Here is a 15963-nt window from a genome sequence, read left to right on the forward strand (position 1 = left end):
CTCTTCCACATTCCAACTTGGAGGGAACCGCTTCCAATCCTATCTCACTTTGACCATTTCCATTTCACCCTAGAGCAAGACAATCTGATATATTTTTTTAAATATCAGTCAATAGATGAGCCCAGCACAAACTAAAACAATTTACTTCAATTATTAACTACAAATAAAATGCAAAACCATCCTTTACCCCTATAGACATTTAATTTAATTTCGTCACCCTCATCTTTTCTCAATGACGGACCTAAGAATTGAAATCACTGGGGGTACAAAAATGATGCAGGGGTATTGTCCTTGGAAATTTTTTTTGAGATATTTATGTAATCGATTTACGAATATATACTGTAAATAGAAAAACACAATAATAATAGTTATAAAAAAAGAAAATATATTATAATTATCATAATTATTCTGTATGAGTTTTCATATTTTGAAAACACAATATTACAATATCATTAATAATAGTCATGCGAACCAATTAACCATCAATGGACCAAAGTCCAAACCATTGAGGAGAGGCAGGTATGATTACGTAATAGCCACGCTAACATATTAACCATCAATGCACTAACGTCGACCAAACAATTGGGGAGAGGCAGGCATGATTAAAGAGAAGAAAAGACAAAAAAAATAATTGAGGGAATGGTCAAATATCACTCCAATATTCATACCTATAGAGTGTAAGCTGTACTGATAAATAATTTCTCGAAATCCCAAAGTGGGAATAATCAAATATCAATCCAAATTTGAGGGACTAGTCAAATATCTCTCTCTATTAACTATTGGGAGAGGATGAGAGATGAGTTGAGAGAATGAGGTGATTTGAGGGAGAGCGTTTGGGCTTTAACAGGTGTGCTTAACAACTTATGAGTGTTGGCTTGTGCTCAACAGCTTATTAGTGTTAGTTAATAGACTGGGTCAGAATTAGTGGATTGAGGGTTTCATTTTTTTATGATTGGGGGCCTAATAGTGAATTTATCGTAAGTATTTAGTGTACTCAGTGAAAAGAAAATTGATTGGGGGGCCGTGCCCCCAATACTACTGTATTGGGTCCATCACTTCACACAATTCACCCCCTCTTGTTTAAGTCTTACCTCCCTCACAAGTTTGCATATATTTGACGATTGTTTTCTCCATATATGATGATGACAAAGCCCAATTTAATAGTGTTGAGGAGTTCAAGATGACTATGATGATGAGGGAGTTCTTATTTTTGTTTTAATATTCTTTGATTATGTATGACTTCTTCAAACCATATTTATGTTAGGTGTCAAGCGTATTATTATTATCTATGAGACAACGATAGTGAGTGGATTTGCTGTTGCTTTTGAGAAAAATATCTTGTTGTTTTGATCCATAAAATCTCTGGTTCCTTTTTTCTTTTTAGTTTTAGCTTCTCAACGGTGTCATTTAGAAATATAATTATACTAAAAAAATTAAAGCTATCAAATTTTGCACTCTTTTCCTATTATAATCGAGTTTATTTTTGTGTATTATCCCTTGAAAACATAATTCTATACAATTTAAATAATGAAACATAGCCTTTTAGGTCGGTTCAAAGCTGATATGCGATGTTGTCCTATTACTCTTGAGTATATTTATTTTGTCAAAGAGAAAATAATTATTTAAGTAATTTTAAAAAAAGAAAAGACAAGAAAAATCTATCTCAAATTTATTTATATTTCAATCTATATTCGAGCAATCATGCACGTCAATACTATCGAACCATTTGGGTGATAGCCCCACTACCAATAATTTGTCTATAGAGAAAGAAAAAAAAAACAAAAAAAAACATCCGCTTAAATTCTTATCACCCGTTCATTGAGTTTACAGTCTCTCATATTTTGTATCATCTTTGTCCTCATTTATAAAATATAATAGCAACCCAAAAATTATTTAACCATGTAGGGCTATCATTTATCATGTAGGGGTATTATTTTACGGATCATGTTCGAGACCCTCAAAAAGTGACTCCTAAAAGACCCCCATTTAATATGGAATGTTAGATGTGAAGTACGTCTTATATATACATTTTCACTCAATGATTATTTTAATGTCACATAAATTTAGAAGATTTTTGGAGGTCAAATTTTGAAGGTCTCAAACATTATTCTTATTTTACGATGTAGGGGTAAACTTATTTAAATTAAAAGAGAAAAGAACTCAATTGATCAGGACTTTAACTTGAATTATTGGTGTTTTTGTTTGTGTCTTCCACGTGTGTGGAATTATAGAGGATGTATGACAAACGATCTCTAGAAAAGTAAATAAAGGCAGTTTGAATACATAGAATTGGAGACTCAATAATTCACCCAAGTTGCCTGGATATTTTTGCAAAGAAAAGTAGTCAAATCTAATTAAAATAATCGAAAAGAAGAAAAAAAACAAAATTCCTAGCTCAATTGATGTCAGCTTTCTTCCATATTTCAAAAATCGATGTGGAATAAATAGTTAAATACTTGAAAATTCAACCGATTGAATTTAATTTAATTCAGTGGATTCAGGTGGCCAAGAAAATATTAGCCATCTGATGAGACATTAAGACAGGCTCTAGTCAGTCTTCTTCCAAAGAAATGGTCCGACAATTGTGGATTGTCGACACGTTATGGATTCCACTCGGACCAGAGGACACGATTAAAATTATGCACTCTATAATTTGAATACAATAATTTAAAAAATATGTCATATCACATTATTTTTTTCTTTTTATATTTATATGATTTTTTTTTGCATTATTGGATATTAATTATAAATTTCAAGAAATTATGACGCTCTCAAATCCAACCACCATGCCAGTCTGTTAGTTTTATTTTTATTTCGATGGTCCCACAACTCAAGATGTTCATCAAAGCAACAGCGGTTGAGAATGCTCGGCATCATAAATATGATTATTTTAATTCATGTCTTGTTTGGCAGCCAAACTAAAAGCCACAGCTGTGATTATGAGTTATGAGTCCACACCACAAGTTCTACTGTACTGTGATTAGCTGTTTATGGTCACGTTCCATGGCCGTTGCTTCCCTGCTTATGCTACTCTTGGAAAAACGAAAACAAACGAAGTATCACGTTCATAGACTGATTTTTTCAATGTACGTGTTACAAGTACAGGAACTTATCGGAGTTTTTCTAGTTTGAATTTCCTTTTCTTAATTTATAACCACTCAATCGGGATCTTAATTTAATGGGCAACCACCGCGGTGGTGATTGATAATAACAATTGACGGTCATTAACTGCATTAGTGTTGATATGTCCTTATAATCCACTTTCATAAGTAGAATGAATCGAGTTATGGTACAAGCCAAATCCCTTAGATCCAATGATCGAAATTTATAATGTAATATTTGATTTATATTATAAATATTATGACTGATTATATCAATCAGTATTGACTACAATATGTTTTAATAGTTTGGTTTTTGGTGAATATCGAATGTGTATGTGCGAATGTTGTGGAAGTGTAGAAAAATCAAATTTACCTTATTTTAAACCTTTTTAAGCAAATACTAGTAAAAGTAGGGACCCAAAGGAAGAAAAAGACCATGAGAAAGAGATATAGAAGAGACGAACAATAAGCCAATGGGACCAAAACCAACATTCATCCACGAATTTAAGATTCAACGGTCAGAATTACCTAAATAATTAAATTGTTAGTTAAATTAATTAATCATATTTATAGATTTATAAATAAATATGATTAATTAAAAAACCAAAAATAATTTTTAATAAATAAAATTTAATTTTAAAAATATTTAAAATTTTAAAAAAACAAAATATATTTTACATAACTTAATCATTTAACACAGTTAACAGCTCTATCAAACACCTTACAATTTATTTCATAACTTTAAACCCATTTTTTTTTATAACTTAACAATTAACGTTGAAAATCAACACCATCTCTGTATTGGTAAACAAAATGGCTTACCAAAGGGGGGCAGAATAGTAAGTCAACATATCAAGTCTTTGATGGCGAAGAGTCATGTATATATGAGCTGTCTGTATGTGATCCTACCAGATTATTGGTATAGCGTCACATCTGAGCATCATTATTTTTTTTGATAGGCATCTGAACAATTATTAATATTGATGTCATGTCTTCCCCCAGTTGATCATATATTCTTTTTCATAAAAATAATTAATGGTTCACATTAACCTCTCGTGGGAAAGAATCTCATTCAGTATATTCGCCTGGGACCAAGTGGTAGATGCTCCCAGATTATTCTTAAATTGGAAATAATGAGTAATTACAATCGAAAAAAAATTTAGGGCAAAAATAAAATAAGAAATGACTTATTGTTACTTTTTTTTGGGAATTATTGGATTAGAATCATCTGAAAGAATGAACATAAGAAATTGAAACACAAAATTCTAGTTCTAGTTATAATGAAATAAACTTTTAAAAAATTTAATTTTTGAAGTGAACAAATTGATCGCCCTAATTTAATTAATTTAAGGGGAACGGTATTAACACTCCACAAATTAATGTTTACACCCAAAATTCTTTCCATTTTGGTGGGTTCTGTTGCAAGCTTGTGGGGGTGTAAATACCAATTAGTGAGACTCTGACAAAACTTCATCCAAACAATTTCAATCTTGGCAATCTTGTCAATGAAATGAGATAATCCAAGGAAAATCATATTATTTTAGGAAAACAAGAGAGAAGAATAAAAAGTACATTCTAGAATGGGGTAAAAGTGGAAGGGAAATCGTTGAGAATGGGTTCTCTTTTGTCATCCTTTGAACCCCTATAGTTTCAATCTTTAGACGATTTCCTTTTTTTTTTTGTTTTTTTTTACCTTCTATTCTCTCTCTTAGTTAAATTATTTTTTACGTTGTAATGAATGACGAAACTGTGGAGATTCTTGAAGATCTTGCCTAGATATATTTGTGCAAGAGTTATTGGAGAGAGACTGAGAGGAGAGTACGACCACCACTGCAAGCCAATGAGAGAATTCCGAGTATTTTGGCTTGTTTCAAGGAAACTAATTGGTATTTCGATTTTCGACCCAAGAGTTGGCAATGGGACCCACCAAAATTTGCAGTGTTAATTTAATTTGGATCAATAAATATTAAAAATCAATTTATATGGCACAAAAATCATCGTGCTTTCCTTTCATCTGGACACCTGCAGTCACTTCCTTGGAAACATATAATAATACATCTTAATAATTATCTTTGGTTAGATAAATATCTCAATAATGACCTCCGGTCGAATAATAATATATCTTAATAATTATCTTTAAGATGCACTGCCCGACGACTTATCTCAATATATATACAGTGGTTACGTACGTTCACGGGTTTTTCTGTAGAAAAGCTTTAACTTTTGTGGGATCCAAAATTTTAAAATTTTAAATATATATTTAGAGCGATTTTACGAATTCAATTACATATATATTTTTTTGAAACAAAATAAAATTCAACATGAAAAATATTTGGAATAAAAATGGATCGTTACACTAAATACTAGATATTTATAATTTTTTTTAAAACAAATTTTTAGAGCCCAAAATGATGGGATTTGTTGTAATTTTATTACAACTGTCGCCAACCATTCGTTCTTTAAGGGCTCAATTTGAATTATACCCTTCTAGTAAATAAGTCGAGCTCAAGTCTATTTTCAAGTTAATTTAATTTACGAATTGAATTTGAGCTTAATCAAGCTTGTACCATTGGATTATTTTTATATAGTATAATTTTATCTATGTATGATAATAAACTTTAAATAAGCAGATTATATATTTTAAGTACTTTATTTGTTATCACACATGTTGTCTACAATATTGTTTTACATTTTATGGAAAATCATATATTAATACCACTTTCAAAACTGTTAAATATCTAGGTCCACTCCCAAAAACTGTATCCCTCATAAGTCCATTTTTATTTTTTATAATATTTAAATCATTTAAATTTTATCTTATTCCTTTTTTGTCATTTTTTCAAAGAGAATTAGATCTAATATGGTTTCCTTTCTCTTATTACTTTCTCTATATGCTACATCTCTCTCTTATCTCACTACATCTTCTCTCTCTACTACATCTCTCTCTCATCATAGCAACTCTTTTCTCTCTTACTGCATCTCTCTCTCATCATAGCAACTTTCTCTCTCCTAGTGCTTCTCTCTCTCTCTTTCTTTAGTACATCTCTCTCATTACTACATCTTTCACTCTCTCTCTCATTTTTTTTTCTAGCTATCCTTTTAGTCCAAACATGGCTGGGCATTATGCATCTCTATGAGGGAAGTTCAAAGGTGATGGTGGTTTTGCGAATTGTCATCAGAATCGGCCGGATCTAAAGATTTTTCAAAACATTAATGTTAGCAGACCAATGTTACTATTTTAAAATGGACATAGCGGGTGGCCGTTTTGGATCATATATGGCTGGCATTATATGCTTCAATGAGGGGAGTCCAACGGTGATGGTGGTATGGCGAACCATTGCTGAAATTGACTAGATCTGAAGTTTTTTTTTTTCAAATAGTAACATTAACCGACCAATGATACCGTTTTGAAATAGTAACATTGACCGACCAATGTTACCGTTTTGAAATAGTAATATTGGTTGATCAATGTTACTCTTTTAAAACGGCCATATCCAGCGGCTGTTTTGGGTCATATCTGACTGGGTATTGTGCGTCTCAGTGAGGAGAGTCCAACGGTAGTGGTGGTGTGACAAACCGTCACTAGAATCGGTCAGATCTAAGGCTTTTGTCTTGCGGTGGTCTCGACTTTTTGATCATTTTCAGGTCAAATGGACAGCCATTGGTGGTGGTGGTGGAAGGTCGATCGGAGTATGTTCTTGGTGATGTGAGTTTCAGTTTAGGTTGAATACTAACAGACAATAGTAAAGAGAGAGAAAAAAAGTGTAGTTGTTGTGGTAGGAAGAAGATAAGGATAAAAAAATAATTAGTATACTAATGATACCTTAAAGGGATAAAGTTTTTTGAACTGAACTTAAGTGTTCAAAAGTTTCACAAGTGGCATCGACTTGAAATTTTCCCTACATTTTAAGAAATTTAGAGACACGTTCGACACTAAATATAAAAAATTAACTTATTACATATTTAAAAAGTTAAACAAATTATTTTCTTCTTGTATTAAAAAGTTATTGGACAACTGAATCCCGAAACATTGTCATGTTTGTATCTTCGCACAGTTGTAAATAATATGGTGTATTTGGTATATGACTGAAATTATAGTGTATTTTGGGGTTAAAAATATGAAATGCTACTTTACTTAAAATGTTACTTTTATATCACTTAAAATGCTATTTTTATATTACTTCAAACAGTAGTGTTAGGTAGTTCAAGGAAGCAAGTCTTTTAAACAAAATTTTAAAACGTTTTAGTTCTCAAAATACATGTTAGATATTAAAAAAAAATTATATATTCGGAATCAATGTATAAAACTCTTTCTAACGAGATCCATTGTCGATAAATTTTTTCGGATGGATCTTAATTCCATTGTTTATTTCAGTGAAATTTCAAAAACAACGGATTCAGAATTAAAATAATGAATTGTAGACTGTACTTTAAAAAACAATGGAATCTATATTAAAACAATAAATTTTGAACAATAAATAATAATCAATGGAATAAACCTATTGGACTATCATTGGATTGCATGTCATTTCCGTACTTTCAGTTGCTACTTTTATGACGTTAATAGAAGTGTTTATTAAATGTTTTACTAAATGCACCCTATATTAAGATATTAAGATGAATAGGTTGAGCTGACTCCTGAATATATATTTTAAAAATGATAAAAAATGATGTCTCCTTTATAATAAATTACGTCACAATTAAATTGTACAATAGGTGTCACAATGAAAGAGTGGGACCCACCATACCTCTATAAATACAGCGAATGGGAGAAATAGTGGAGCAAGCCAGCCAGCCTAGAATTCTAATCAGTCTTAGTTCTCATTCTCTTCAGAAAAAAAAAATGGGATCAATAGTGGGTGATAAGCCTCATGTAGTTTGCATCCCATTTCCTGCACAAGGTCATGTGAACCCATTCATGCAATTAGCCAAGCTTCTTCACTCAAAAGGCTTTTACATAACCTTTGTCAACACTGAGTTCAACCAGAACCGCTTGATCCGGTCCAAAGGATCCGATGCCGTCAAGGATATGCCTCGTTTCCGGTTCGAGACGATCCCGGACGGGGTGCCACCGTCGGACCCTAATGCAACACAGAGTGTGACTGAGTTGCTTTATTACACTAAGAAACACAGTGTAGTCCCACTTAGAGACCTTATTTTGAGGCTCAATTCCACCACTTCTCATGAGAAAGGTGTGCCTCCTGTTAGTTGCATAATTTCTGATGGAATCATGTGCTTTGCTATCAAAGTGGCTAGGGAGCTGGGGCTTCCTGTGACTCAGTTCTGGACTGCTTCCACTTGTGGATTCCTGGCTTATCTTCAATTTGTCGAGCTGGTCAAAAGAGACATTTTCCCACTCAAAGGTATACATACGTATATGCACATATACTATATACTATATAATATATGACCCAGAAACAAAAAAAAAAAAAAAAAGAAACTAGATTTCATTAGAGAAAAAGAAACAGTATATATACCTATATGTACATATACTATATATGATATATAACCCAAAAACAAGGGAAAAAGAAAAAGAGCTAGAGTTCATTAGAGAACAGAAACAGCGTTTTGAAAAATTAGAATGTTAGCTTTAATTAAATCTACTGTTTTTGTTTTGATAAGCGATTTATTAGTACTATTAATAGAGTAAGATTGGACTCGAATCTGAGACTTCTTGGTTTAAATAGTAACAAAGAAAGACCAAGACTTTTCTTGTTTTTAGTAAAAGGACAAACTTTTTCTGGCGTGTAATGTACTTTACACGTATTGGGACCATATCATATGACTTGAATCCAAAGCACACAATTTGCGAAGCAAAAATTCAACAAAATTTGCATGCAACAAAATTCACATGAATCTCCCAGTGATTGAATATCACATGACTTGCACACATGATATGGTCCCAAACTTGGCAGACTCATCGTATCAATTGAAATAGCTTTTTTCTTGCATGACTCATTTTGGATATAAATCGCTCATGCATGAAACTAAATTAATTAACTTTGCGACATGATTGAATCAATAGATTATATGTTTATTTTTGCAGATGAGAAAAACATAAGCAACGGGTATCTGAATACTCCTCTGGAGTGGATACCAGGAATGAAGCAGATGAGAATGAAGGACATGCCAAACTTTGTCCGGAGCACGGATAAAGATGACATCGCCTTTAACAGATGGTTAGAGGAAGCACAGGACAACTTGAAAGCTGATGGTATTCTGTTCAATACGTTTTATGAGTTTGAACACCAAGTCTTGGATGAAATCTCTTCTTTCTATCCTAACATCTACTGCGTCGGCCCCCTCTTTACGCTCTGCAAAACCCTTCCCCAAGATGAAGAAGTAACGACGAGAGGATCGAGCCTCTGGAAGGAGAACACTGAATGTCTAACTTGGTTAGACAAACAAAACCCTAATTCTGTGATCTACGTCAACTTTGGAAGCATTGCAGTGATGACTGCCCAGGACTTGAAGGAATTCGCGTGGGGGCTCGCGAACAGCGGTCACCCGTTCTTGTGGATTCTAAGAGGCGATGTTGTGATGGGAAAATCAGCAATCTTACCAGATGGGTTTATCGAGAATACTAAAGATAGAGGTTTAATTGTTAGCTGGTGCCCTCAAGACAAAGTGCTGGCGCACGCATCCGTGGGAGCGTTTCTGACACATAGCGGTTGGAACTCCACGGTTGAAGGGATATGTGGAGGGGTGCCAATGATTTGTTGGCCATTTTTCGCAGAGCAACAAGTGAATTGTAGGTATGCTTGCACCACTTGGGGGGTAGGGTTGGAGATAGACAGTAATGTTAAGAGCGAACAAGTTGAAGGGCTTGTGAGAGAAATGATGGAAGGCGAGGAAGGGAAGAAGATGAGGGAGATGGCTTTGGAGTGGAAGAAGAAATCCGAAATCGCGGGGGCCAAAGGAGGATCGTCTTTCAAGGACTTTCATCGGTTCGTCCAGGACCTTCTGCAGCTTGCGGATAATGGCAAGATCGATCGTTGAAAAATTAATATTATGGTCAGTACGAACTAATTAATTAAAGATGCCTATTAATTATTAGTTAAATTTAAGTGTTACGCTTGTCCACAAACAGGAAAAAAGGGAAAAAAAAAAAAGAAAAAAAAAAGAAAGAAAGAAGGATTATTTAAAGGTGTTTTATGTATGCTCTCTACGTACTGAATATTAATAAAGGCCAGTTTCTATTAAGATTGCTTGTCTTTGTACAGGATTGGAGAGAATACATATGTTATATATATATATATGACCTGTAATTTCTTGATTGTAAGAGTTCCATCCGAGACATAATTACATTATAATAATCTTTTTTAGTCACGCAGAACTCACCTAATGATCTATCGGATAATTAATTGATGAACCCTGACCGCATGGACACCATAATTTGAATTTAATGTTCAGTTCTGTTTTTTTCTAGTAACTAGCTAGTCGTTAGCGACATTATAATTGCACAAACAGTAGAATACACATTTGACACAAAAGGATAGAATTCATAACTACTCGAGAGGAAGTCGAATTATTTTTTTATATCTAATTTGATTTTTTTTCTCTTATTTATATTTCCAAAAATAATAAAAAAAAAATATAACTCTTTCCACACATAGGTGGAGAATGAAATCGTAAATTGTGATTACATTAGGGAATTAATAAGGAGGAACCGGTTCCTTCGTCATGTGCTTTCTGGGACGGTTGGATTGTGTTAATTTCATCCGACAGTTTTGTGCTGCAAATCCGTAATGTACGAATCGAATAAATAGAAACAATGATTAGTCGAATATCGATCCCACAAAAAGTGAGTAAAATTTGCTAGTTACCAATTGTGCTTACTTCTAAACCCTTTTTCAAATATTGAATATAGAGTTAATGAAACTAAGTAATAAAAATAATAAAAGAAAGTAAGAACCCAAAACAACGTAGAGAATTAATCAATTAAAGAACATCTAGTTTCATCATCATCAATTCTACCCAATTACTTTGAAATATTAATCCCAATTATTATCTATGTTGATAGTCGATTTTTTCTAACCTATTCAATACTTCATTCTTAATTATATCGAAAGTATTTTTACTACTAATCCTTGTTATTCATAACACTCGGATTCAAATAATAAAACGCATTAAGTTCTATGGAAAATCGTGTAGTGACCACAAATGTGTGATTCATGCATTCTATGAAATATGTTACTAGAACAAAAACTTTAAACATCTCTTTTTGGTTTAGTTTAGCATCACATCATTCAAATATTAATTAGATATTCAAAAACATTAAGCACACCAATAGACGCTCAATAATTAAAAAAAATGATATTAGCATGACCACAATCATTGTATATTCATGACTAGGCTACATTAGAGCTATAACAAAAGTGTGGTTTTGGTCCACATTGCATCCAAGTGGAGCTGTCCAAACATGCATTCATCTGGTCCAAACAACATACGTGTTTTTCAGAGGCCAAATCAAGAATTGTTTGAACAAGTCATCAGTTTGTCTGGATAGGAGATTCTGATAGTGTTTTTCCAAGATAGACCTTATAAATAGGTTTTTATTTGTAGGATTTTAGTAATTAAGTTGTAAATTGATAGATGCATCATTTGGAGAGAGAAAAATATAGAGAGAGCTTGAGAGAAAGTTTCTCCTTGTAATTGGTGAGTTTTTCTCTTGTAATATTCTTCAACATAGTGAATATTCAATCTCTGCTGACTGTGGATGTAGGGGCTTTTGCCAAGCAACGCAAATTTTGTGTCTTTTATAGCTTTGATTTAGTTATCTACAATTGTGATCAATCCTTGTGTGCATTGTCTGTGAGTTTGATTTTTGCACAACAAATTGACATCGTAGCTTAGGTATGTGATTTTTGTTTATGTTTTCTGCATAGGTTTATTTCATATCAAGGTATTGGTTCATGTGATTGACTAAATATTGAATTCTTAGTAATATGATTGAAGAAAGTTCAAAGAAGACTATACAAGGTGCATGGTCATCTTCTAAGATTGGGTCTTCCTATGGGGCAATATCCAGTACTAGATTTGAGGTAGAGAAGTTTGATGGTATGAGCAATTTTGGCATGTGACAGTGTGAGATATAATGGGCATGTTGTATCATCAGGATGTGGATGTTACTTTGGGTAATAAACCAGGTGATATTTTTTATGGTGTTATTCATTTTGTTTGGCCAAAGATTTAAAGTACTATGTTATGAAGGAGACGAAGGCTCAAGACCTATGGCAAAAGCTCAAGGACAACTTCATGACTTAGAGCATTGAGAATAGGCTCTATTAAAAGAAGAAGTTATTCCATTTCCAGTATTTAGTAGGTAATTCGATGTTGGATCATTTTAATGAGTATAACAAAATATTAACTGACTTGCATATCTTGGATGTCACAATTCAGGATGAAGATAAAGCTTTGTTGCTCTTGAATTCATTGTCTGATTCATATGATCATTTAGTCACTAATATTTTGTATGGGAAGAAGGAGATTAAATTTGAAGAAATTTACAATGCATTGAATAACAATGAGTATAGGAGGAAAGATAAGGAAATCCATAATGGTTTTTCTATTGAGGTATTGACAGTTAGAGTAAAGCTAGAGAGTGAGAATAGTGAAAAGTCTAGGAAGCGTAATAAGTCTCGATCCAAGTCGAGAAAAGAGACTTGGAAAAGATGAATGTGCCTACTGTAGATAGAGTGAGCATTAAAAGAAGGATTGTCTTGATTTGAATAACAAGGACAAGAAAGATTCAAGGCCAATGTTGCATATGACAGTGATGAATATTCTAACACTTTTATTGGTTAAGCATGAGTTAGCCACATTGATGAGTGAATTTTAGATTCTTGTTGCACCTATCGTATGTGCCCTGATAGGGATTGGTTTTCCATATTTGAGAAACGGGATGGTGACGTTGTTTTTATGGGTAATAATCTTACTTGCAAAATTGAAGGGATGGGGAGTATTAGTTTGAGACTTCATGATGGAGTCACTTGAGTGCTGCAAGGTATCAGGTATGTCCCTGTCTTGAAGAATGCTCTTATTTCGTTGAGTACTTTGGAGGCCTAGGGATATAAAATCACTTTAAAGGGTGATTTCTGGGCCACTCGTCTTGATAAGAGGTAGTCGGAAAAATAGTTTTTATTTCCTCAAAGAGAGTATAATTATTAGTGGAGCATTTTCATCATCAACCAAAATGGTGAAGATTGTCATTGTGACTTCTATTCTGGACATACTAGTTTTCGGTACGCTTATGGGAAGGTCTCACAAAGAGTGGTGGAGCCTTATGTTATGATTATTATCGTAGTGCGCAAACTTGATTTTGATGATCATTGTGTATTTGGGAAGAAGACTAGAGTCCATTTTTGAAGCCTTTAGGGTTATACCGTTGGAGCACAATGATACTTGGGGACCTATGATGGTACCAATTTGGAGGGTAAGTTAATGTTTGGAAGTCATTTGTTTAACTTATTTGTGTGTTTATTTTTGGACTTCTTGTTTTGATTCGTGAAATTTGTTGGTGTAGTTTTTGTCTACTATTAGTGATGGAGTATACGCTTTTGCTAGCGCACCTGCTTTCTTTTGAGTTTGATGTAGTAGTTCATAATCTTGTAGTCCGTGAGTCGGTGGAACACTTGGACTAAGTATTTGGTCATTTGGTTGAAGAGTTCACCACACTCGTGTTTGTGCTGTTGATGTCCATTCAGTTTTGTTTGTTTTGGTGGTGCTTGGGATCAAAGGTCCACTATGCTAGGGACTTAATCAACTTGAATTTGGCCATGACTTGGGCATTGTGGTGCCGATTGGAGGTAATTCTTGCTTGTTGGCGTCTCGTGTGGTCGGTTTGATTTGTTCTCGCTTGGTGGAGTTTGTTTGAAGTGAGTATAGTTGTTGGCTCGCTTATTTTTGCCAAGGTAGAGATTTGTGGATTTGGCTCAAATTGCATTCATATGGAGTTGTCTAGACTGCATATGTGTTTTTCAGAAGTCATATCAAAACCTATCCCAACAGATTATCAAGCTGTCAAGACAAGAGAAGCAGATAGTGTTTTTTTGGGACAGATCTTATAAATGAGTTTTTATTTGTAGGTTTTAGTAATTGAGTTGTAAATTGAGAGAGATGTCGTTTTGAGAGAAAAAAAAAACATAAAGAGAGTTTGAGAGAGATTTCCTCTGTGGAATTGGTAAAATTTTCTCTTGTAATTACAAAAAATCCACACTCCCATACTCGTCAACAATATTATTCATTTTGGGTTATCTGATTTCCATGATTACATAAGACCCGTACAACTTTTTTCCTCCTTAACGCAGCTACTACATATCAAAGCCCAACTCATTGGGTCAAAACCTAACTATTTTTGGGTCAAAACATAATTATTATTGGTCAAAACTCAACTATTATGGATCCAAATCCAACTCGTTTAGGTTAGGAAAAGGCCTTGGTGATGTCAAGATATTATCGATACCTTTGATTCCATGATTCTTGCGATATCAAACACATCATTGATGTCTTTGACTTCTTAATTCCATGATTCTTGCGATAATAAGGGATGTATCAATTATAGTTATTATAATTATTTTTCTTCCTTTTTAGTACAAGTACAACAAAAAAGATTTAATTCCTTTTATTACTAGAACATAAGTAAAGTAAAGTAAAGTAAGAAATACATAGAATTAAAAAAAACTAAAACACAAAATTATAGGGAAGGGCGGCTCCTTTCATTTCCTTTATTGACTTTGTTTCCCTTCTTTTAATTTCTTTTGGGTACTTTCTCTTTTCTCTTTTTGTTTTTTCCTTACCTTGATTTGCGTAAGCTTGTGCTTTTCTCCGTCACGTACAAGTCAAGCCTCCGAGTGGAGAGTTCCCGGGGACTGCTGTAGTAATAACTACAGCAACCCCCGCTGTAGCCCTTTTGGGCTTTAAAATATTTTTTATTTATTTTTAAAAATTTATATATGTGTAGTATTCGATCTAACGATTCCAACGATATAAAATTCATCGCGATTGAAACATCGAATGTTCTGAGTTTATATTCAACGGTTCAGAATTATTATGCATTTTTCATGTTAAATTTGATTTTTGTTTCAAACAAAAAATATGTAGTTGGAATCGTTTCTCCGAATACTACACGTATATAATTTTTTAAAATAAAAATAAAAATATTTTGAAACCCAAAAAAGACTACAGCTGGGGCAGCTATAGTTATTACTACAGCAGGCCCCGAGAACTCCGGAGGGGGTTGGTATCAAACTTGGCTTTTTGAAAAATCGTACAGCAACTTTCTTTTTTATTTTATTTGCTGGGCCCCACTTAAATCTTTCTTTCAATTCATGTACTTAAAAGTAAACAATTTCTCTTCTCTTTTCGATGGGTGGCGGGATCCACTGTAGTAAATACTGTAGTTTTTACCATAGCAGCAGACCCCTGTAACACATTTGAGGGAAAATTTTTTATTTTTATTGTTATTTTCTAAAAAATTATACAGATGTAGTATTCATATATTCAGTGTAACGAATTGAATAATATATTTTTTTATTCGAAACAAAAATAAAATTCAACATAATCAAAATATAAATGTTTTGAATTTATATCCGATAATCTAAAATTATGATTTTTTTAACAAAAATAAATCGTTGAATTCGTTAAACCGAATAATACGAATATATGATATTTCAAAAAAGAAAAAATTCTACCTCAAAATATTATTACAACGGGAGTTGCTATAATAATTTTACAGTAGACCTAGGGACGGAGCTACCAAGAACCTTAGGGAGGCACTGAATTTTCAAAATATTGTTTACTATATATATCTATTGCATCATGCACGAAAATCTTCTAGTGGTCCAACGGCAATAGAACATGA

At 33.2% G+C, this 15963-nt stretch overlaps 1 protein-coding gene across 1 annotated transcript; it reads left to right on the top strand.

The window, feature by feature from the left end:
• The first annotated feature begins 7897 nt into the window (after positions 1-7897).
• On the top strand, positions 7898-10304 carry LOC119999518 (7-deoxyloganetin glucosyltransferase-like). Its single transcript, XM_038847130.1, has 2 exons — positions 7898-8464; positions 9148-10304. Exons 1-2 carry the CDS (start codon positions 7945-7947, stop codon positions 10098-10100), a joined length of 1473 nt encoding a protein of 490 aa, XP_038703058.1. The 5' UTR covers positions 7898-7944; the 3' UTR covers positions 10101-10304.
• Positions 10305-15963: the final 5659 nt, after the last annotated feature.

Source organism: Tripterygium wilfordii, chromosome 6, assembly GCF_013401445.1.
Source record: "Tripterygium wilfordii isolate XIE 37 chromosome 6, ASM1340144v1, whole genome shotgun sequence".
NCBI classification, from domain to species: domain Eukaryota; kingdom Viridiplantae; phylum Streptophyta; class Magnoliopsida; order Celastrales; family Celastraceae; genus Tripterygium; species Tripterygium wilfordii.

What these genes read in the sequence shown, in the direction of transcription:
- LOC119999518 (XM_038847130.1), top strand. Translation starts at nt 7,945, where the DNA reads ATGGGATCAATAGTGGGTGATAAGCCTCATGTAGTTTGCATCCCATTT. An exon ending in AGACATTTTCCCACTCAAAG is followed by an intron (nt 8,465 to 9,147) that starts GTATACATACGT and finishes TTATTTTTGCAG; the next exon opens with ATGAGAAAAACATAAGCAAC.